Genomic DNA, 20538 nt, shown 5'->3' on the forward strand with positions numbered 1-20538 from the left:
ACCGAAAATTGTTTATATTTTGTCTGACAAAACTTATTCTTTCATATGATATTTGCAAATTGCTAATTGTCGATACATTTTTTCGCGGAGTTCGAGAAAAATCATCTAAAAAGTCCAAATATACAAGCAGTTAAATATTATGATAACTGAGAGAGATTTATGAATCTGACTAACATTGATATTTTTCTGTGGAAAGATCTATTATGTACATTTCTAATTCCGAAAATATAACTGTCAGATCTGACTTATGAGCTATATTACTCCAGGTGACATATTATGCTGTTCGGAGGTCAAAGTTTCGAAGTCTCTAATGGAGACTCTTCATAATTTGAAAAAGCTACAAATGTAATTTACCTATCACCAGTAGATGGCGTAAAGTAACAAGTATACTTGTTTCAAGCGTAACCAGCGTATTTTCAAGTTATTGGACTGTGAATTAATTTTCTTACATGTTTATGTGATTTTGTCATTGAAATTGTAAGTTATTTCAACATTCCTTAGGCTTGGGTACACCAATTTTCAAACAAGTCAACGATGGCTTCTCCGATGTCAATGGGAGACCCTCAACCTCAAACAATGCAACCAACTAGTCCTTATGGCAATGCTCCTAACATGAAGCCATCACTGTTATCTTATGCTCAGCATCAGCAATTGAAAGCTCAAGTAATGGCTTACCGTTATATTGCTCGTAATTTGCCGGTTCCTGAAAATCTTCAAGCTGCGTTGAATAGAAAACACTTTCCGCAACCTCCACAATCACAATCACCCATTCAATCAACCTTACCTCCACCCCAACAACAGCAACCTTCACCAATACCATCTCCTCAACAACATCAACAGCACCAACAACCTTTATCACATCCCCTTCCACAGAATGTACCACAGCAGCAGCAACAGCAACAACAACAACAACCACAGCAACAGCCTCATCCACACTCACACCCACAGCATCCACATCAACATTCTCACCCATCTGATCTGCATACTCAGGAATCAGCACAATCTCAGGCACAGGTACCGTTACATGGACAAGCTCAGTCACAATCACAATTGCAATCGCAACTTCAATCACAACAACAACAACAACAACAACCATCTTCGCAACCTCAACCGTCGTTAATACCATCAATTCCACCTCCTCAACAGCAACAGCATCAACCACATATGCCACAGCTAGCAACTCAACAACAACAGCTTCAGCAACCTTTACCCCAACAACCAACACATCCACATTTACATCCTTCTCATCCACATCAACAATCACATCCACCTCATCTACATTCGCAAGTTCAGGCACAAGCACAAGCACAGGCTCAAGCACAATCACAAACACCGCCACAGTCTTCACCACAGCCTCCTCAACAACCTTTAAGTCAGCCTCCACCTCTACTTCAACAACAGCAACAATTGCAATCACATATGCAGTCACCACTCCAATCGCCACTGCAAATGCAACAACCGCCATCACAACCGCAACTACAACAACCACAGCTGCAACCACCACCACCGCTACAACAACAACCTCCATCACAATCACAAGCACCACCGCAATCTCAACCTTCATCGCAAATTCAATTACAACTTCAACCACAATCTTCAATTCAACCTCCATCCCAACCTCAGTTACAAGCAACACTACAAGCTCCATTACAACCACCTCCAATACCAACTCCAAGTCAACAACCACCTCATCCAGGATATCAAACAATGATACAACAACTTCAACAACCTCGTCCCAATAGAGTTACTCCAGTTCAAAAGCCAATTGGATTAGATCCTGTTGAAATAATAAAAGAAACAGAGAACAAAATTGCCCAAAGAATTGCTCATAGAATAGAGGAATTACAAAATATTTCAGCAAATTTACCAGAAGATTTAAAAGTTAAAGCAATGACTGAATTACGAGCTCTTCGTTTAGTCAATTTTCAACGTCAACTTAGACGTGAAGTAGTTGCTCATATGAGAAAAGATACTTCATTGGAAACTGGTCTTAATCCAAAGTTATATAAGAGAAGTAAAAAGATTGGACTACGAGATGCAAGGATTACTGAGAAATTGGAGAAACAAAAAAGACAAGAACAAGAAAATAAAAGAATTGAGAAACATCAAGAATATTTACGAGGAGTTTTACAGCATGTAAAAGATTTCAAAGAATATCATCGAAATATTCGTGGTAAAGTGGCAAAAGTTAATAAAGCTGTTGCAACTTATCATGCAAATACTGAGAGAGAACAAAAGAAGGAACAAGAAAGAATTGAGAAAGAACGTATGAGAAGATTGATGGCTGAAGATGAAGAAGGTTATCGTAAACTTATTGATCAAAAGAAGGACAGAAGATTGGCATTCTTGTTATCACAAACTGATGAATATATTAAAAATCTTACTGAAATGGTTAAACAACATAAAGTTGATCAACGTAAAAAATTAAAGGATAAAAAGAAGAAGAAGAAAAAGAAGATTAAGAAAGAAAATAAAGAAGGTGTTAAAGGAGAAGATGGAGAAGGTAAAGGTGATACAACAATGGATGGAACTATTGATGAAAGTTCACAACAATCAGATGTACGTATAAATGTTATGGAAACATCAACCGGTAAAGTTTTGGTTGGAAAAGAAGCTCCACTTGCAAGTCAATTGGAGACATGGCTTGAAATGCATCCTGGTTATGAAGTTGCTCCTAGAGAAACAGATGATGAAGATGAAGATGATGATGGTGATGATTCATCTGATGATGATGAAGATTCTAAGCAACAACAGCAACAAATACAACAACAACAATCTCAACCAGATCCAGTAATGAATGCAGCTAACAAAAATGTTATCCAAGCAGCATCCCAAGAAGATGATGAATATAAAAGTGGTGGTTATCAAAATTATTATAATATTGCTCATGCAATTAGTGAAGAAGTTACAGAGCAAGCATCAATTATGGTTCATGGTAAACTGAAAGAATATCAAATTAAAGGACTTGAATGGCTTGTATCTTTGTATAATAATAATTTGAATGGTATATTAGCTGATGAAATGGGTTTGGGTAAAACAATTCAAACAATTGCATTGATAACATATTTGATTGAAAGAAAGAAAAATAATGGTCCTTTCCTGATTATTGTGCCATTATCAACATTGTCAAATTGGATGTTGGAATTTGATCGTTGGGCACCAAGTGTTTCCAAAATACCTTATAAAGGTTCACCAAATGTTCGTCGTAGTTTACAGCAAAAATTGAAAACATCAAAGTTTAATGTTTTATTGACAACTTATGAATACATTATTAAAGACAAAGCATCTTTAGCAAAGATAAAGTGGAAATACATGATAATTGATGAGGGTCATCGAATGAAGAATCATCATTGTAAATTGACTCAAGTTTTAAACACTCATTATGCTGCACCACATCGACTTTTATTAACTGGAACTCCATTGCAAAACAAATTACCTGAATTATGGGCACTTTTAAATTTCTTGTTACCATCAATTTTCAAGTGTTGTAATACTTTTGAACAATGGTTTAATGCTCCATTTGCTACAACCGGAGAAAAAGTGGAACTAAATGAAGAAGAGACTGTTTTGATCATTCGTCGTTTACATAAAGTACTTCGTCCATTCTTGTTGCGTCGATTAAAGAGAGAAGTAGAATCTCAATTACCTGATAAAGTTGAATATGTGGTTAAATGTGATATGTCAGCTTTACAACGAGTCGTTTATCGACATATGCAAACTAAAGGAATTGTTTTAACGGATGGTTCAGAGAAAGATAAACGTGGTAAAGGAGGAGCACAAACATTGATGAATTCAATTATGCAATTACGTAAAATTTGTAATCATCCATTTATGTTCCAACATATCGAAGAAGCAATAGCAGATCATACTAGTATCAGCGGTGGTATTGTTTCTGGACCTGATTTGTATAGATCTAGTGGTAAATTTGAACTTTTAGATCGTATACTTCCAAAATTGAAACAAACTGGACATCGAGTATTACTTTTCTGTCAAATGACAACTTTGATGACCATAATGGAAGATTATTTCAATTATCGTAATTTTACTTACCTTCGTTTGGATGGTACAACAAAAGCTGAAGATCGTGGAGAACTTTTGGCACAATTTAATGCTGAAAATTCTGAATATTTTATCTTTATGTTATCAACTCGAGCTGGTGGATTGGGTTTAAATTTACAAGCAGCAGATACAGTTATAATCTTTGATTCTGATTGGAATCCTCATCAAGATTTACAAGCCCAAGATCGAGCTCATCGTATTGGTCAAAAGAATGAAGTTCGTGTATTACGTCTTGTAAGTGTAAATTCAGTAGAAGAGCGTATCTTAGCAGCAGCTAAATACAAATTAAATCTTGATGAGAAAGTCATTCAAGCTGGTATGTTTGATCAAAAATCAACTGGAACTGAAAGACGTCAATTTTTACAAGCAATTTTACAAACTGAAGAAGTTGATGAAGATGAAGATGAAAATGAAGTTCCCGATGATGAAACTATTAACCAGATGATTGCTCGTAGCGAGGATGAATTTGAACTGTTCCAACAAATGGATATTGATAGGAGAAGAGCTGAAGCAAGAGATCCTCGAAGAAAGCCACGTTTAATGGAAGAAAATGAATTACCTAGTTGGTTATTAAAAGATGACGCTGAAGTTGAAAGATTAACTCAGGAAGAAGAAGAAGGAGAAGATAAATTTGGACGAGGTTCCCGACAAAGAAAAGAAGTCGACTATAGTGATGCTTTAACTGAAAGACAATTCTTAAAAGCAATTGAAGATGGTAATTTAGATGAACTTGAAACACCGACTAAACGTGGTAAAAAGAATGGTCCTGGTAGAAAAAGGAAACGTGATGAATCACCTTCAACACCAGGAGCATCAACACCTAGACCAGGAAAGAAAGGGCGACGTCCAGGTCCAGTACCACGTGATAAAACTCCAATTGCACCAGAATTAATGAAGAAAATGAAAAAATTGATGAAGATAGTTATCGATTACAAAGATGGTGATGACAGAGTTTTATCAGATCCATTCTTGAAACTTCCATCTCGTCGTGAATTACCTGATTACTATGAAGTAATAAAAAAGCCAGTTGATATTTTCAAGATTCGTCAAAAAATTCGTGATAATAAGTATCGATCACTTGATGATTTGGAGAGTGATTTCATGTTACTTTGTAAAAATGCACAAGCTTATAATGTGGAGGGGTCAACCATTTTTGAAGACTCAATTGTACTACAATCAGTTTTTACAAGTGCAAGAGAAAGAATTGAAAAAGATGGTGATATTTCTGTCGAAGATCAAAATGATAGCGAAGAAGAAGAAGAAGAGGTAAGTTAATTTATTAATTATTATTTATTACTATAATTTATAAACTAACACAACAATCCATAGATAAATTATAAAAACCATAACACTCTAAATTTTGTACTTTTTGTTTATTTCTTTATTTGCATGATCATTTTACTATCACTCCACAATCAATCAACTATAAAAGAAACCTGCATGTTACCCATGATAATCAATCGATTTGAATAATTTCCACGCATCTACATTTAATTGTTAAAGTACTGTTGAGAATATCTTCAAATTAGTCATTTTTTCCTAAATTCTAGTTTACTGGTGAGTAAATGTTTGTTGCATGTCCACAAATAAAGTTTTGTAAACTAACACATAAGTTCATGAATTATAAAAAAGTCAATTTATTATAAACAATTTAATTTTTATACATTTTGTTTATTTTTCATTTGCATGATTAATTTTCAATCACTTCACAATGAAACAACTATAAAAGAAACCTGCATGTGACCCATGATAATAATCAATCTAAAGCAACACAAAGCTGCGAGAAAAATAAGATAATTTATTGTTGAATACTTTTTAGGTTGAAGAAGAAGAAGATGGCGATGATGATCCCGATGACGATTCCTCTGTTAAGATGAAGATCAAATTAAAAGGAAGAAAACCTCGTCAAGCTCGTCAAAAGAAAAAATATGTCAGCGATAACGATGATTCCGATGATACAGATTAACTAAATGAAACAAAAACAACTTTCGATTGCTTCTAGCAAACGAAAAGAAGTAGATTGATGAACTTGAAACACACTTGAAAAGAGGTTAAAAGAATGGTCCTGGTAGGAAGAGGAAACGTGTTGAACTTAAATCACCTTCAACATCAGGAACACCATCAACACCTAGACCAGGAAACTGTAATTATTTAATAAAATCTATTCTTCCAACCTCCAAATTGTAAACAGTCGATGTAATTGTTGATCATCCATTGGATAACCATTGCCATGATCAAGAATCTAATAAAGTAAATAAAATATATATTGATTAAAGAATTGTAAAACAAAAATTCAAACTCTAAATGTCTATTTACCTCAACAAGAAATTTAATATATCGACAAGCTAATTTCAGGGTGGCAATTTTACTCAATTTATCCGATGGTAAAGTTGGAATTATCTGGCGAAGTGTATTGAATCCTTCATTCAAAGATTGAGTCCTTTTTCTTTCACGAACATTGGCCAATATCCTTTGAACATGTAACTTTTTGTGTCCATGTCCATGTCCATGTCCATGACCATGGCTATGACTATGACTATGATTATGATTATGGTTATGATTGTAGTGATGAGCGTGGTTACCATTACAAACTTTCATGATTAATTTAAAATACAAAATCAACTAAAAATGAATGAAATATTAAGAGACACACAATTAAATTACACTGATATAAAATAGTTGAATAGATTGTCTTGAAAACAAAAACAGAGGCTTCAGTCTCATCAGCACAAACAAAAGGTTAAAAACGATGAAGATGGTCAAAGGCAAAAAATGTCAAACACCAAAATGAAAGCACAAAAACGACAGAGACTTCTCCAGAGAGTCGAGAGGAAGATGATGATGGCGATGGCGATGAGGATGATAAGAATGTGAATGATGAATAGAGAAAAGAAGAGGAAGTTTAAAAACAAAGAAGTAGTGGGAGTCATTTTACATTTTTCACGATAATCATTTAGACCAAAGACAAAATTTTTACGACCTCTGATCCGTTTAAGGCTATTTTAGGCAATTCCTCTTTCTTTGGACTCTTTCATCTTCATTTTCGCCTTTTCTTAATCTTGTCTTCTTCTCTTTTCTTGTCATCCTCATCTCCATCATCTTTCCTAGCCTCTGATTCGCCCTTGTCTGAGGCCAACGGCAAATATAAAGGCAAGATTTGCGTGTTTTGTTCAAAAGGCTTTATTTTCCAATTCATGTTCAACTCTAATCTTATTTCAATTTCACACCAATTCATGAGATTACAATTAACTATTTAATTCGATGTGTGTGCGTATGTTTGACCGACTAGACAGAAACCGTAAATTGAATATGATTATTTTGTAAGTCAATCAGTGTTGGGTTTTTTTGCTGCTGGAATTGATCGATCCATTTGAAATTGGCTCCATGTTTTGTTTCATTGATTGCTGAAATTTAATGGGAAATGAAAACAAAGATTAGTTTAATCAACAATAAAACAAGGTTAACAAATGATTGAGAAGAAAAGTAGTAAAATGACAATAATTAAGTGAATAAGTTTAAATGAAAATACTGAAGCAAAGTTAGTTGTTTGAAATTGAATACCATTCTACCAACCTAGAATGTAATCATTAAGAAGTTGGTAAATTGAACCAAATTAATATTAGTTGAAGTAAAAAAGGAGAAGCAATGAATTAAATTACTACGGTTACCCTGGAATCATGAATAAATGAAGATGGAGGTGGAAAGGTGATGAGGATCAAGATAAGAATGGTAAGATGGATTTAATAAGTTCAACAAATTTGGTAGTAAAATGATGGAAAATAGCATCACTTTCTCTTCTTCTTCTTCTTCTTGTAATATCAATTTGATTTTTCATCATATCTTCAAGATAATGAACGAAAGAGAAAGTAATGATGATGAAGGACTCAATTTCATCTTTTTTATCATCATCATTTATATCAGTATTAAAAATGTTGGATGATCATTTTGATTTGTTTGGAGGCAAAGAAGTCAAAATTAGGTTAACATAAAATGAAAGTTTTGATTTAACAAAATTATAATATTAATTGAGGTTATAGATATGATGATGATGATGATGAAAAAATGAAAACGATAATGATTGTGATGAAGCTGAGAAAGAAGAGAAATTGTGTTTTGCTGCAATTTGGCTTCTTCATAAATATACTTTTAACTATTGAAAAATCGCAGATAAAACCAAAGCATTTTTTATTGTTATTATTAAAAATCATTTGAAGGAATCAAGACTAATTCGTGGATCAGATTAAATAGAGACAAGTTGGAATGTTGGATGCTGAGATGATGATAATGATGATTATGTTGATCGGAGCAAAAAGATGATCGTAAAAGATCGCCGGAAGATTGATCAGCCTCTTTCTTCTTCTGATCTAGATTATCGTTTAATATTAGTGTTATTCTTTATGTTATCATTATTATTATTATTATTACTGTTTGATTCCTGCCTCTTGAATTGCCTAAAGCAATAATATTATCGTAGCTTTTTTGTAATTAAAAACACATTTCCTTATTGTAACAAATCAACCGGACTTGCTTTCTCTTTCATCATCATCAACATCACCATCAGCATCATCACCATCAGCATCAGCAACATTTTTGCTTCAACTTACTGCTTTGAATATGTTGGTGGTGGTTCCTTGGTCCATCTTTAAAATAGTTAATTGGTCAAAAAATGAGGTGAGAGGTGGAGAAAAAATGAGAAAATTTTCTTCATGTTCCTTTAGCTGTACTTCCTGCTATAATATATACACTAGCAGGTAACTTTCACATTTTTAGATGATATATAAAAGGGAATCACAATTTGATTCCTAACTTCATTCACTTTATTAAAGTTTAACCATCAACATCATTTGTTTATTGATAAAAGGTAAATTTCACTTTTCTGTTTAAGTAAATACAATTTTATATAAGATTTTGCTATCCCACACTATAACCATGTTTTCCTAATAACACACACTTTGTGTTATCCAATCAGCTTTATTGAAAAGAAACGGATTACTTCAGTGCTACCTTTTGACTCATTTGAATCCCTTTGTTTCTATTTGTTTATCGTTTGCTTATTTTTTTCTCTCTCTCTTCTTTCTTTTTTCTCAAGGAATAACGGATTAATTAAACCATCATCTTAAATCAAAACTATGTCCTTAACCAGTCGTCGAACGGGCTTATCGCTCGCTTTCTTAGTTTTAGTTGTTCTCCAATTGGTTCTTGTTAACTACTATGTTACACAAGTCGAAGGAAGTCGACGAAAACTCCTTAAGATCAAGAAACTCGCTGCTTTGGCTCTTCTCTTGAAGCATTCCAAGAAAAAGAAGTTCGGAATCTTACCTGTTCCAATCCCAATTCCGTAAGTACCAATCAATTTAAATTAAAACTAAACTTTACTTTCTAACTAACAAAATATTAACTGAAAATCTAATCCTTTGATCCTTCTCCTTTTTCCTTTGCTACCGCTGCCGCTACTTAAATTGTCGCAAATCAACAGTCTTCCTCTTGAATTGGAAGCCAAATCCTGGCCAAAACAATCATGGCCCGCTCCTTCATGGCCTGCACCATCATGGCCAACTGTTTCATCTTGGGAACCATCATGGGGAGGAGGTGATAACTGGGGATCCGCTTCTTCATACTCATCTGGTGCCTCATATGGAGCTGGAGCTTCATCTTATGGTGGTGGTGATGATTACTCAGCTGCTGCTGGTAGTTATGGTGGATCATCAGGATGGTAAACCAATCACTTTCATCTAAACTAAACATCAACATTCCATTACTGCAACAACGCGACCACAAAATTCATCAGCATAACAGACACAAAAGCACCATCACCAAACCCTCGATGATGACTGTTTTTCATTTTCCTCTCTTCAGCGCCTCTTTCTCTCTTTCCTCATCAATTGTACAATAATTGTCCTGTTCACCTGATTGTAAAAAAAGTTAAATAACTAGACTTGTTTCCACAAAATTAATCAATTGTCAAGGTTAGACATTGAAAGTTTAGATGATCAAGATGTCAAATCTTTCCCTCATTTTACTAGATCAACTTAACCTTGCTGGAATCCAATTGATTATTGAAACAGTCTAATCTATTTAGGTTTTTAATTTGTCCTTTGTCACCCACCTTTGTGTTTTCATCTTCTCTCTTCTAGCCTCTCTCGTATCATCATCATCAGCATCTTTTTTGCCATAACTTTTTTATCATGTTATTATTTCATTAATAATATATTTACAAATCTAAAACATAAAACATTGTTCTTTTTTCATTACCTTTAAATATTAACCATTCTGGTTGCTAATGATAGTTATTAATATTACCATCATTAATTTTTCCCGCTTATCCATACACTATTCTGGTTTTACTATCAAAAAATAGTTCAAGACAAAAAAAGGTGAAAATGATTAGGAAAAGCTAAACTGGTTTTGAAGACCAAAGAAGGGCAACGTTAATTTAAATCACAATTTAAGATGCAACAGCAATAAGTAGTAATCAACTTTCAACCTAAATATGAAAATAGAAGTTGAAGCAAAAAAAATTGATCACTGGAAAAGAAAAGTGAATTGATTATTTTTACCTGTTTTTTTATTATTAAAGACTTTATTTAAAGATTATATTAAAGTGAAAGTGGATTTAATTCATTGCTATCTTTTACCGTAAATCAAGTAAAAATACTAATATTAAGACTAATAATATAATAAAATGAAAACTAAAAGCAGATATTCATTTGGCTTTTGATAAAAATAAACAATCAACTGCATTATGTATATTTTAATGAACCTCAAGTGAAAACATTGAAAGAAATCAAATCAATCCAAATTTATAAATAACATGTAACCCTTCAAACTTGGTAATTTTATTAATTTACTGATTAAATTAATTGTTTAACCATTTAACATACAAACAGAACCATTAACTGATGTATACTTTCATTGAAAACATTAAACTCAAAACAGAGACGATTCAAAATTATCAATGGATATGGTTGATGATTCCGTTTCTTTATCCAACAATTACATCTCATTTCTCAACCCAATGGTGAAGTTACTCATAATTGTCATCCTCCTCATCTTCATCTTCCTCTTCTTAATAACTCGTCCGTAACACAGGTTTATGTACTTGGTGGCCTTATAAAGCGTAGACTGTCATTGAGGTTAGACCATTTTGTGGCGTGACTGTTTTTGTAAGTTACAAAGGGAATCAACTTTTCCTTGACTTTACCATCTCTTAACACGTCTCACCTAAATAATTGCTTTCCCTAACATTATTTAAATTACCTTTGATCACAATCAAGGTTAACTAGTCCTAAATAAAGATGAAAATTTGGTTTAAACAATGATATGAAGCAAATCAAAATTAGTTTATATTTACGTGTTATCTTTGACTAATATAGCTTTTCTGGTCACAAGAAAATTAAAAATGATTGTTGACTTATTTACATCAATATTTTGAATATGAATTGAACAGTATATTAACAATACAATGTAAAAGCTGAATCCTTTTAAACATTGATCCGTTTTAGTGTTGATCAAACTTTCGCTAAGCTTTCATTGGAACTGATGATTGCTATTTCATTTGAAGTGCTCATTGTATTTATAAAACAATTGGTTCCACCTTTCACTTTAAATGCGCTGAAAAGCATTCAATTTAAATTGAAATCAAACTTCAATAGATTTAGACATTAACCAGAAAAAGAGGTTCAATTCTTGAAAATTTTCATTGATTTCACTTTTGTTTTTTCCTTTGAATTGAAAAGGTCAAGTCGGCTCATCTGTTTCATTAGTAAACAATTGGATTAAAATTAACACGGATAAGCCATTCTTACAGTCGGAGGTTCATTGGAGAGATAATCAGTTAATCCTTTAAACTTCAAAGATTTCCGACTAAAACTGAAGAAGGCCGACCTTTTGTTCATCATATGGTTAACTTATTGACTTCAAAGATTGGTTTAAACGGCAATTCATGCAGCGAAAAATTAACTCAGCATTTAACTCGGGCTAAACAAGTTGAATTATCACAACTTTTTAATAGGAACCATTTTGTTCCCATTTTGTGTTGATTTTAGTTTTATATTTTTGAGACGCTTTCCTTCAATTATTAATGATTGAAAGAGAAATTAAATTGCTCCAATTTAGGTTGTTCAACTTAAAATTTAATTTTAATTACATTTACATATTTTGTCATATTTAAAATATTGATTTTTGTACAATTAAATTTGATGCTTTCAAAGTGTGGCGTCTTCTCAAATATGGTTTACTTTTGATCCAAAGGATGTTCATTTGATTAAACGTAAAAACAGGAAGAAATTTGATGTTGTCAGATGAAACATTGAATTGGAAGATCAAAATTAAATTGTTAAAGATTACTGCTGATAGAGATTGCAGTGATTATCTGACGGACGTAAGTCGATTTAATATCAACAGATCTTGATCAATCTTGTCATTATTTTGATGAATGAAATGAATAACAGAAACGCATGTTAAAGGATAAAACCTGTTGGCTGCTCTTAAAATGACGATGATGGCTGTAATAATGTAGATAATAATGATGATTGATGCAAGTTGGTTGAAGTAAATGATAACCATAAAAGTTGAACAACAAAAATCAAGAAGACTTAATAACATATTTCTCCGTCTTTCGGCCTTTTCCATCTTGATAAGGGTTGAGTTGTCATTATTGTTGTCTTTAACAATTGTAATGTGGACCAAATGTGATTCATTGATTATGTTGATGCTTTTTATGATGCAGTTGTTGGAGAGGTGCATGATGATGACTTTGGACACGCAACAATCAAAAGATTTACAAGACACACGTATTGAGGATCAAGGGTAAGAATAAAAAATTATACAAAATTTCTTTATACAGTTGCACCGAGATTGGGCAAAAATTTAGTTACTCAGTAATTTGATTGACACATGATCAATATGATCATTTAAACCATTTTCATAAAAATTAGTCATATCAAAAATCTGCAATGACTATAATTGCATTGCACTAATTGTGAACCAAATAACCAAGTTAAGTAAAAAGTGAACATGTTGCATAGCGATTTGATTAACACAGCCTTATTTAGTAGGGGTTGTAATAAAAATATGGCACATTATTTTAAGATTTTACACTTGGAAGTGCGAAAAAGCGTTTCCTTCTTGATCTTCTTGATACTTAGGCATTCACAAGAACACGAAACCAAGGTTGATGAAGATCTACATGATTTTGAAACGTTCATTTGTTGAGTTGCTACGTCTGTGGCTAGTATTAAAGGATGGATTGTCATTGTTATTACTAGAAGCACTTGTGTTTGAATTGTTATTGATGAACCTGTTACCGCAGGCAGGTTTGGCTGTAATTTGCTGCTAATAAGCTATGCATTTCATGTAAAACCACCAAATCAATGTCCAAATGTTAATTTTCGTATGAAATGTTGGTACTGAATTTAGTATTTTTGTCAAAATATTTACAAATATTCATTTATAAAAATCATACAGTTGTTTCGTTGCGTCGTTGATTAAGAGGTTGTAATTCACGTGCTGAGCTATCATAATAATTGTCATTATAATATTCATGATCGTCCGAATTTTCCTCGTCACTAGAATGTAATTTACGACTGACTATGTGAATAACTTGAGGACCGGTCAAAGAAGATTGCGGTCCAGGTGTTGGTGGTGGTCCCATTTGACATGGGCCATTAGATGGTGAACTATTAGGCCTTCCTGGACCTGAACTAGGCACAATACCACCGCATATTGTTCCACCGCTTATTGTTGTTGGAGTGGGTGGTGGTGGTCCTATTATGGCTTGACCATTAGAAGGTCCATTGCTATTTGAGTTGAGTGGCACTCCTGGTAGACAATTGTTACCTATGTAACATGGCCTAGTGTTAATATAGTCATTCGGTACTTCGAAACTCATTCGGTAATATTCTAGATTATCGACACCGAATCTTCCATGACCATCAACAGGTACAAAATCAGGTACATTACAAAACTGTTCGAGATCTTTGGCTTTAAGTGTTCCCATTTCTAATAGTAAAAAAAATGTTGACAATTAATTTTGGATCAAGACAAAGGGAATGTGAATCAATATTAATTGATCATGATTCAATAATAGTGACACTTTTGCAGAAACATTACCTGAAAGTTTAGCATCACCTATTAAGTCTACATAATTTTGAGAGTTGCGAAGACCTGGTGAAGGCATTAAATAATCTTCTTCGTCAACTGGAAGGCTCATTGGAATATCACAACCTTTAGAAAAGTTGCTTCCATCAGCCATAAAGTTATCAATACTTTCAAATTCTAAAAAAATAGATACAAGAAATTTATATTAGTAAAATGTAACAGATTTTTATATGGATTGGCCAAAAATCAAATAATTACCTTTGGAATGCATTTTTACAGGTTCTGCTGAGAATCGACTAGATATAAGGCTGCTGTCCCTGCGATGCATAGTTGAAGTTAAGGGATATAAAGTTGAACCATTTCCATTTTCAAGGCCACTATTGCCACAATCAAGACCAGCATATTTGCTTCTTAATTCAGCGTTACTTCGAAGAGTTCCACCGTTAAACATAATTGAGCTTGCTCGTGTTTTACATGAATCAACAGTGTCATCTAAGAAGCTGGCAGTTGTTATATTTGTCACACCACCAATGGACCCAGTATGAGCATGATGATGATGTGGGTAATTATTTGAATATATTGAGTGATGATTGCCCACAATTGACTGGGCGGAAGGCATCATCATCCCAAGAGGATCTCCTTCAAACCCTCGATCTTCCATGAATTTCTTAATAGGTGTAGGTGGTGGAGGTGTCTCACTGTTACCCTCGTGTTCTGATCGACTTGGTTGCAAGTATTCTTCAGCATCCATTATAACTTCAGGACCTTCGATTGCTTTGGACAAATTTATTATCAATTCTTTCTCATCTTGTTGAGTGTAGCTTGGAAGTCTCATAAACTTGTCTCCTGGAATGACGAGATATCTTCCAGGATCACCAGCCATTTTGGCAAACACCATAGCCAAGTCTCTAAAGGATGGACGAGACTCTGCATCCAGCATCCAACACTTAATCATGATCATGTAAACATCTATTGTACAAATTGCGGGCTGTGGAAGTCGCTCACCTTTATCTAAAAGGGATGGAACTTCTCGAGCATTTACACCTTCATATGGACGTCCGCCATATGTTAAAAGTTCCCAAACAGTAATACCAAAAGCCCAAACATCACTTTTATGAGTAAATATTCGATGGTGGATACATTCAAGAGCTAACCATTTAATAGGCATTTTGCCTCCTTCAGCGATATATTCATCTTCATTAATATCTAATAGTTTTGCTAAACCAAAATCTGTAATTTTTACACATCCTGGAGTTTGAAGAAGAACGTTTCTCAAAGCCAAATCACGGTGAACCATTCGTTTATCTTCAAGATAAGCCATTCCTCTAGCAATTTGAGTGCACCAATTTAATAAAGGTTTTGAGCCAATTTTATCTTTGTGTGTTTTCACATAATCTAAAAGACATCCTAAAGGCATAAGTTGAGTAACCAACATGAGTTGTGAAGTCATACAAACAGCTAAAAGCTTAAGTAAATTAGGATGATCGACTGATGCCATGATGTAAGCCTCTTCAAGAAACTCTTTGTTTGTATCTGGAGCAGTGCCTTCTTTCAAAATTTTGATTGCAACGGGAATTTTTACATTTTCCCCTTCAGGGACCCAAACTCCTTTGTGAACCATACCAAAAGCACCACAGCCAAGTACACCTCCTTTACGAAGCTCTGCCTCTTTTACAATGCGGAGTTTAGCCAAGTTTGGTCTAACATTAGTCAATTTGAGAGGCTCATTATCTTCGAACCCGGACATTCGCATCGTGAGTTGCATAGTCTTTTCCTTTGTTCGTGCTTTTTGAAGACCCTGGTAGCTGAAAAAGGCAAGGAAAAATCCAAGACATAAAACTGTGATTGCTATAACACCAACTATCATTGCTGTGTTGGAATCTTTAGGTGGAGGAATGAACGGTTTAGCTTCTTCTTCAGAACAATAAGGATCTTCGGCAACATTTACGGCGACAACTTTATATGGCTTATCAGCAGGACAAGTAGCAGTACAATTGAAACGCTTCTGATCATCACCCCAGTAGACACGATAGTTACGACAAGATAAACAATCTCCATTGGTTGGTCCGTGACAGCCTTGGCATTCATCAGCACACTTGTAGCACACATGATTAGCTGTATCAGCCCAGTGATCTCGTGGACAAGTATCTTCACATTGCTCAGCCGAAGAATATTGTAAACATTCGCAAACTGATTTATGAATACCATAAGCAGTACAGTTTCTACATCTTTGGTGACATTTACGACAAACAGATTTACCAGACAACGATTTCAAGCCGCCATCTTCTCTAGTTCCAATGTATTCATGGTAAAATCCATCAGGACAAGGTTCGTCAGCTTTAAGACATTTCTCAACAACATCTGGATTGTCAATAGAAACGATGGCTCGTTCACAGGAGTTACATCCTCCAAGTCCTGGACGATTTTCAGGTCCAGTACAACCAGAAATACAATTTTCATGACACGGTTTACATTCACCTGAATCATTGTACTTAGAGATTGGACATTTATTTACACAGTAAGGTCCATCTCTGACATTTCGACACTTGGAACAATTGTTGGCTCCTGGACCATAACATTCACCCAGACATTCCTCATGACAATGCTTACAGATATGATTACCAGCATCATAAAATCTATAAAAGGAAAGAGTAAAAAACGAAAATGATTAATATGAGAAGAGAGTATAAATATTGATAAAATAAATAGAAAGCTATCGACAAGTTGATGAAAGATGGTGATGAAGAAGCAATAAATTGACTGATAAGCGGCGCGTTAATCTAACTAAGGCACCTTTGTTTGTAAATGATTAAATTAAAGTAAACATTAGTATAGTTAAACATACCCAAGTGATGAGTTACATCCATTTATACAGGTATCTGTTAAACGATATGAGCGACATGATAAACATTCATCTGGACCTCGACCCCAGCAACCATCGGGACCACACTGCGGGTCACAAACCAATTTTTTATCAGCTGTGGGTGGAAAGAGAATTTAAAGGAAATTAGAGAAAGCCAGATCAACAGATAATCAACATATATTAGGTCAAAGCTTGTTAATGTGCTTTGGACATCTGTCAATTAATCGACAATGTAAATCTATTTTTTAAATGCTCTAGAATAATTTTCAGTCCATCTTGCCTCTATAAATTGAAAAATTCATAACTATCACAACTATATCTTCAGAATAGCGTCTTAAAACCAAAACGTTAATGATAATAACAGACCAAAACTGAACCACTTGACTTTTTTATGGAAAAGTCATCTCATAAAAACGTTGTCATGTTGGGCGTTCTAGAATCAAGTCCACAAAAAATTAATGCGAGTATGAGATGAAGATAGTAGAAAGTTGAGAAAATGACTTTTTCCCTTCTTTTTTTTCTTCAACTCACAATGTTTTAAGAATAAGGACAAAAAGAAACCTGATTTTGTACGCCAACTCAATTGATCAATTTGAGCGTTTTAAAGTTGCCTCAACCGCAGAGAAAGAAAGAGAGAGAAATCTTAGCGTTAGAAATGAATACAGAAATGTACGTTAATAGCCAAAAATGGTATGATGATGAGATAGAAAGGAAAAAAAGAGAAAAGAAAAGAGAGTGCAACAAAGATAGGTGTAGGTTCGAAAGAGACATTGTTGTTGAAGTCGCTACATAAACAAACATAATTAGAAGTAATAGTTCCTGATTAGCGGGACAAAAAAGTCAATCAACAAAATTAATAAAGAAAAACAAAGACTAAACTCGGTTTGTTTGCGCTTCTTTTGAGGTTTTTACGCCAAGTGACATGACAAAATAATACATAAGAGCGGTAACAAGATGGACAAACATTAAAATATGGGAAAAAATAGAGATGTAAAACAAAAAAATGGACTTACCGCAATTCAACTCGTTTCCGTTTCCTTCAAGAAATACTGACTGTTTACTCTGAAGTAAAATTTTCTTCCAATCAATACTATTAGCAAAACAGAGTTCTTTGTTTTCCAAAATGGCAACAGAACCGGAACGAATTTTCTTCAGTGATCTAAGATTCAGGGAAACCAATGATGTTTTGACAATATAAAGGGCAGCAAACATTTCAGTATTTTGTCTTCCACCAATAATTTCCAAATTTTTGAAATAAGATAGGTTGGTGAATGCTGGGTGAGATGCTTGAATGTTTATGTATCCTGTAACTTCTTTCAAAGTATTGAAGATATGAAGTTTATCGGGATGCAGGGGAGGTATGTTTTTTCCAAAGGTAAGATTAGTAAAAAATTCCTGGTATCCTTTGAATGATGTTTCCAGAATAGTTAGAGATCCTTCAATAACAGTGCAACCACGAAACTTTTCAATGTTACTGGCATGAATGATATCAACTCCTTCACAGGCTTTAGGACAGGGTCCATCACAGGGGACACATTCACCTGCTTGGCTTTTTTTGTTTGGTGGACAAGACCGGACACAAGCTCCATTGTCTTTGAGCAAGTGTTCTGGACAATCTTTAACACAGGTAGCTCCATAAGCATATTTACCTTCCGGGTTTGGTTCCCAGATGTAAAGTGATGGATTATATCTCATCATGAGGGGGCATTCTTGTTTACAAACACCATCATCATAAAAATTGCGGCAAGCAAGGCAATCACTTTGCGTTGGACCGGTGCAACCACCAGCACAGAATAGGTGACAACATTCTCGTGGAGCTGGTCCGAAACATCTGCCAGAATGGCACTGTGGTGAACAATTTATTTTACTAAATTTTTGACAATTCTCTATACCTTCACCCCAACAGCCTCCAGAACACATAGAATGGCAAGGTGGACAAACACGTTCAGGATGAGTGAAATTATATGAATATACAGTATTCGCTTTGGGTCCGGTTAAAATTTCTTCCCAATTGATTGTTTTAATATGGCAAAGGTTGTAGTTATCAAAGAAACCAACATCACCAGCAAGAATATCTCGTAAAGCTGGTAACTCCAAGTTTTCCATTTTAGACAAAGTTACCAAAAGAGAAAACTTTTCACTACGGATATTTAGCTTGAAATGTGTTCTTCCTCGGATGATTTGTAAATTGGGTAAGGCAACACGTCTCACATGAACCTGACTGATCAACACGTAGCCTGTTACCTCACGGATATCTTTGAGAAAGCTAAGGTCCAGGTCTAGATCCTCAAGCCATGTTAATTCTAGGTTGCCGTCAACATACGTACAATTGGTGTATCTATCTCTAAGATTCTGGTAATGGTGTTCACGGTTAGAGGGAACGGACATTCGTCCATTTGTACCGATACAAATTTTGCCCTTCTTGACAGAAGAAGCATCATGTGAGGTGGAAAAAATAGAAGAAGATGATGACAAGCGAGATGCCGAAGAAAGTAATGATGATGATGGGTTAGATACAGATGAAGATGACAATTGAAAGGAGATAGATTCACATATTAACACAATTACAAAAATTAGAGGAATTAATAAACACCACTTGATATTCCAATAGTTTGTCATTTCAATTTGGACTTGATTGTAATTCCGTATCAACACAAAATAGTAAATCCATGGCTTTGAACGTAAAGTCTTTTAATCTCTCTTGTTATTGACTGCCAACACGCAACTGGCAACTTTAGCCTTAAACTTTGTTTAGGTAAAAAAGAAAAGTTGATGATAATTAGTAAAATTAACTAATGAGATGAACAAATTTGACTATATTTACACATTAGAATTGAAATTATTGTTTGATTTGATTAAAAAAAGAGCAATAAAAAGAGTCACATCGACAATACATCTCTACTGTTTTACTTCGGATTTTTTGCTAGTTCGGCCAAGCTCCTTGACGCCATTCCAACAGAACCCACCTCTCTCTCTCTCTTTCTCTCCCTCCCTTTCAAAACAGGTATTACAAGACTCACTAACTTTTATCATCTCTGTCTATTTTCTCTTTCGGTTAACAATATTTTTTCTTTCTTTCCATTTCTTAGTTCATTTTCTTACTTTTCTTGTGAGAAGAAGAAAAAGAAGATTGAAGATGAAGAAGAAGAAGGGGAAAAAGAAAGCCTCTCTAACTTGTCATCTCTTTCTTCTCTCCGGGAGAAAGAGACAAAAAGAATGCTGAGAAAGAGAAACTTGAAAAAGAAAGAATCTCTCCCCTCTCTTCAAAACAGGTATTACAAGACTCACTCTATCTTCTCTGTCTATTTTCTGTTTCGCTTACATATTTCTTTCTTTCAATTTCTTAGTTCATTTTCTTACTTTTCTGGTGAGAAGAAGAAGAAGATGATAGACCCTTCTCTTTCTTCGGTGAGAAAGAGAAACATATTAAAGAAGAAAAAAAACTTTAAAAAAAATCTTACTTTCATCTTCTCTTTCTTTACCTTTTATTTCTTCTTCTTAATGTTACCTTATGCAAA

General features: G+C 34.2%; 4 protein-coding genes across 7 annotated transcripts; 2 read left to right on the plus strand and 2 right to left on the minus strand.

Moving 5' to 3' along the window:
- Window positions 1–383: 383 nt before the first annotated feature.
- Window positions 384–6351, plus strand: LOC107359052 (SWI/SNF-related matrix-associated actin-dependent regulator of chromatin subfamily A member 2). 4 transcript variants are annotated; one of them, XR_016197984.1, is made up of 3 exons: window positions 384–5325; window positions 5492–5616; window positions 5789–6351. XR_016197984.1 is itself a non-coding variant. In XM_025162897.2 (2 exons), the coding sequence occupies exons 1-2, from the start codon at window positions 535–537 to the stop codon at window positions 5807–5809; spliced, it is 4812 nt and encodes a 1603-aa protein (XP_025018665.2). In that variant the 5' UTR covers window positions 391–534; the 3' UTR covers window positions 5810–6351. The 4 variants fall into 4 exon arrangements, 2 of the variants coding, with proteins under 2 accessions (XP_025018665.2, XP_089122512.1); XR_016197985.1 differs by having other exon boundaries at window positions 391–5325; window positions 5879–6351; XM_025162897.2 differs by lacking the exon at window positions 5492–5616 and having other exon boundaries at window positions 391–5325.
- On the minus strand, window positions 5677–8805 carry LOC149094736 (twist-related protein 2-like). Its single transcript, XM_089266387.1, has 3 exons — window positions 8664–8805; window positions 6376–7463; window positions 5677–6301 (listed from the first exon to the last, which is right to left on the minus strand). The coding sequence occupies exons 2-3, from the start codon at window positions 6655–6657 to the stop codon at window positions 6221–6223; spliced, it is 363 nt and encodes a 120-aa protein (XP_089122513.1). The 5' UTR covers window positions 6658–7463; window positions 8664–8805; the 3' UTR covers window positions 5677–6220.
- A 70-nt stretch (window positions 8806–8875) lies between these two features.
- LOC107359053 (uncharacterized) lies at window positions 8876–10291 on the plus strand. The gene is made up of 3 exons (XM_015925501.3): window positions 8876–8920; window positions 9149–9397; window positions 9536–10291. Exons 2-3 carry the CDS (start codon window positions 9189–9191, stop codon window positions 9774–9776), a joined length of 450 nt encoding a protein of 149 aa, XP_015780987.1. The 5' UTR covers window positions 8876–8920; window positions 9149–9188; the 3' UTR covers window positions 9777–10291.
- Window positions 10292–12169: 1878 nt separating this feature from the next.
- Window positions 12170–19928, minus strand: Egfr (epidermal growth factor receptor). Its single transcript, XM_015925527.3, has 5 exons — window positions 18034–19928; window positions 17003–17135; window positions 14416–16793; window positions 14170–14334; window positions 12170–14058 (listed from the first exon to the last, which is right to left on the minus strand). The coding sequence occupies exons 1-5, from the start codon at window positions 19637–19639 to the stop codon at window positions 13517–13519; spliced, it is 4824 nt and encodes a 1607-aa protein (XP_015781013.2). The 5' UTR covers window positions 19640–19928; the 3' UTR covers window positions 12170–13516.
- Between the last annotated feature and the right edge of the window lie 610 nt (window positions 19929–20538).

Source organism: Tetranychus urticae, chromosome 1 (assembly GCF_039701765.1).
Source record: "Tetranychus urticae isolate SD_2017Ah chromosome 1, NJAU_TeUrti_SD_1.0, whole genome shotgun sequence".
In the NCBI taxonomy this organism is placed as follows: domain Eukaryota; kingdom Metazoa; phylum Arthropoda; class Arachnida; order Trombidiformes; family Tetranychidae; genus Tetranychus; species Tetranychus urticae.

What these genes read in the sequence shown, in the direction of transcription:
- LOC149094736 (XM_089266387.1), bottom strand. Translation starts at nt 6,657, where the DNA reads ATGAAAGTTTGTAATGGTAACCACGCTCATCACTACAATCATAACCAT. An exon ending in ATATTAAATTTCTTGTTGAG is followed by an intron (nt 6,302 to 6,375) that starts GTAAATAGACAT and finishes TTACTTTATTAG; the next exon opens with ATTCTTGATCATGGCAATGG.
- LOC107359053 (XM_015925501.3), top strand. Translation starts at nt 9,189, where the DNA reads ATGTCCTTAACCAGTCGTCGAACGGGCTTATCGCTCGCTTTCTTAGTT. An exon ending in CCTGTTCCAATCCCAATTCC is followed by an intron (nt 9,398 to 9,535) that starts GTAAGTACCAAT and finishes GCAAATCAACAG; the next exon opens with TCTTCCTCTTGAATTGGAAG.
- LOC107359052 (XM_089266386.1), top strand. Translation starts at nt 535, where the DNA reads ATGGCTTCTCCGATGTCAATGGGAGACCCTCAACCTCAAACAATGCAA. An exon ending in GCGAAGAAGAAGAAGAAGAG is followed by an intron (nt 5,326 to 5,878) that starts GTAAGTTAATTT and finishes AATACTTTTTAG; the next exon opens with GTTGAAGAAGAAGAAGATGG.
- Egfr (XM_015925527.3), bottom strand. Translation starts at nt 19,639, where the DNA reads ATGACAAACTATTGGAATATCAAGTGGTGTTTATTAATTCCTCTAATT. An exon ending in GGATGTAACTCATCACTTGG is followed by an intron (nt 16,794 to 17,002) that starts GTATGTTTAACT and finishes TTCCTTTTATAG; the next exon opens with ATTTTATGATGCTGGTAATC. An exon ending in AGGTGATGCTAAACTTTCAG is followed by an intron (nt 14,059 to 14,169) that starts GTAATGTTTCTG and finishes TTTTACTATTAG; the next exon opens with AAATGGGAACACTTAAAGCC.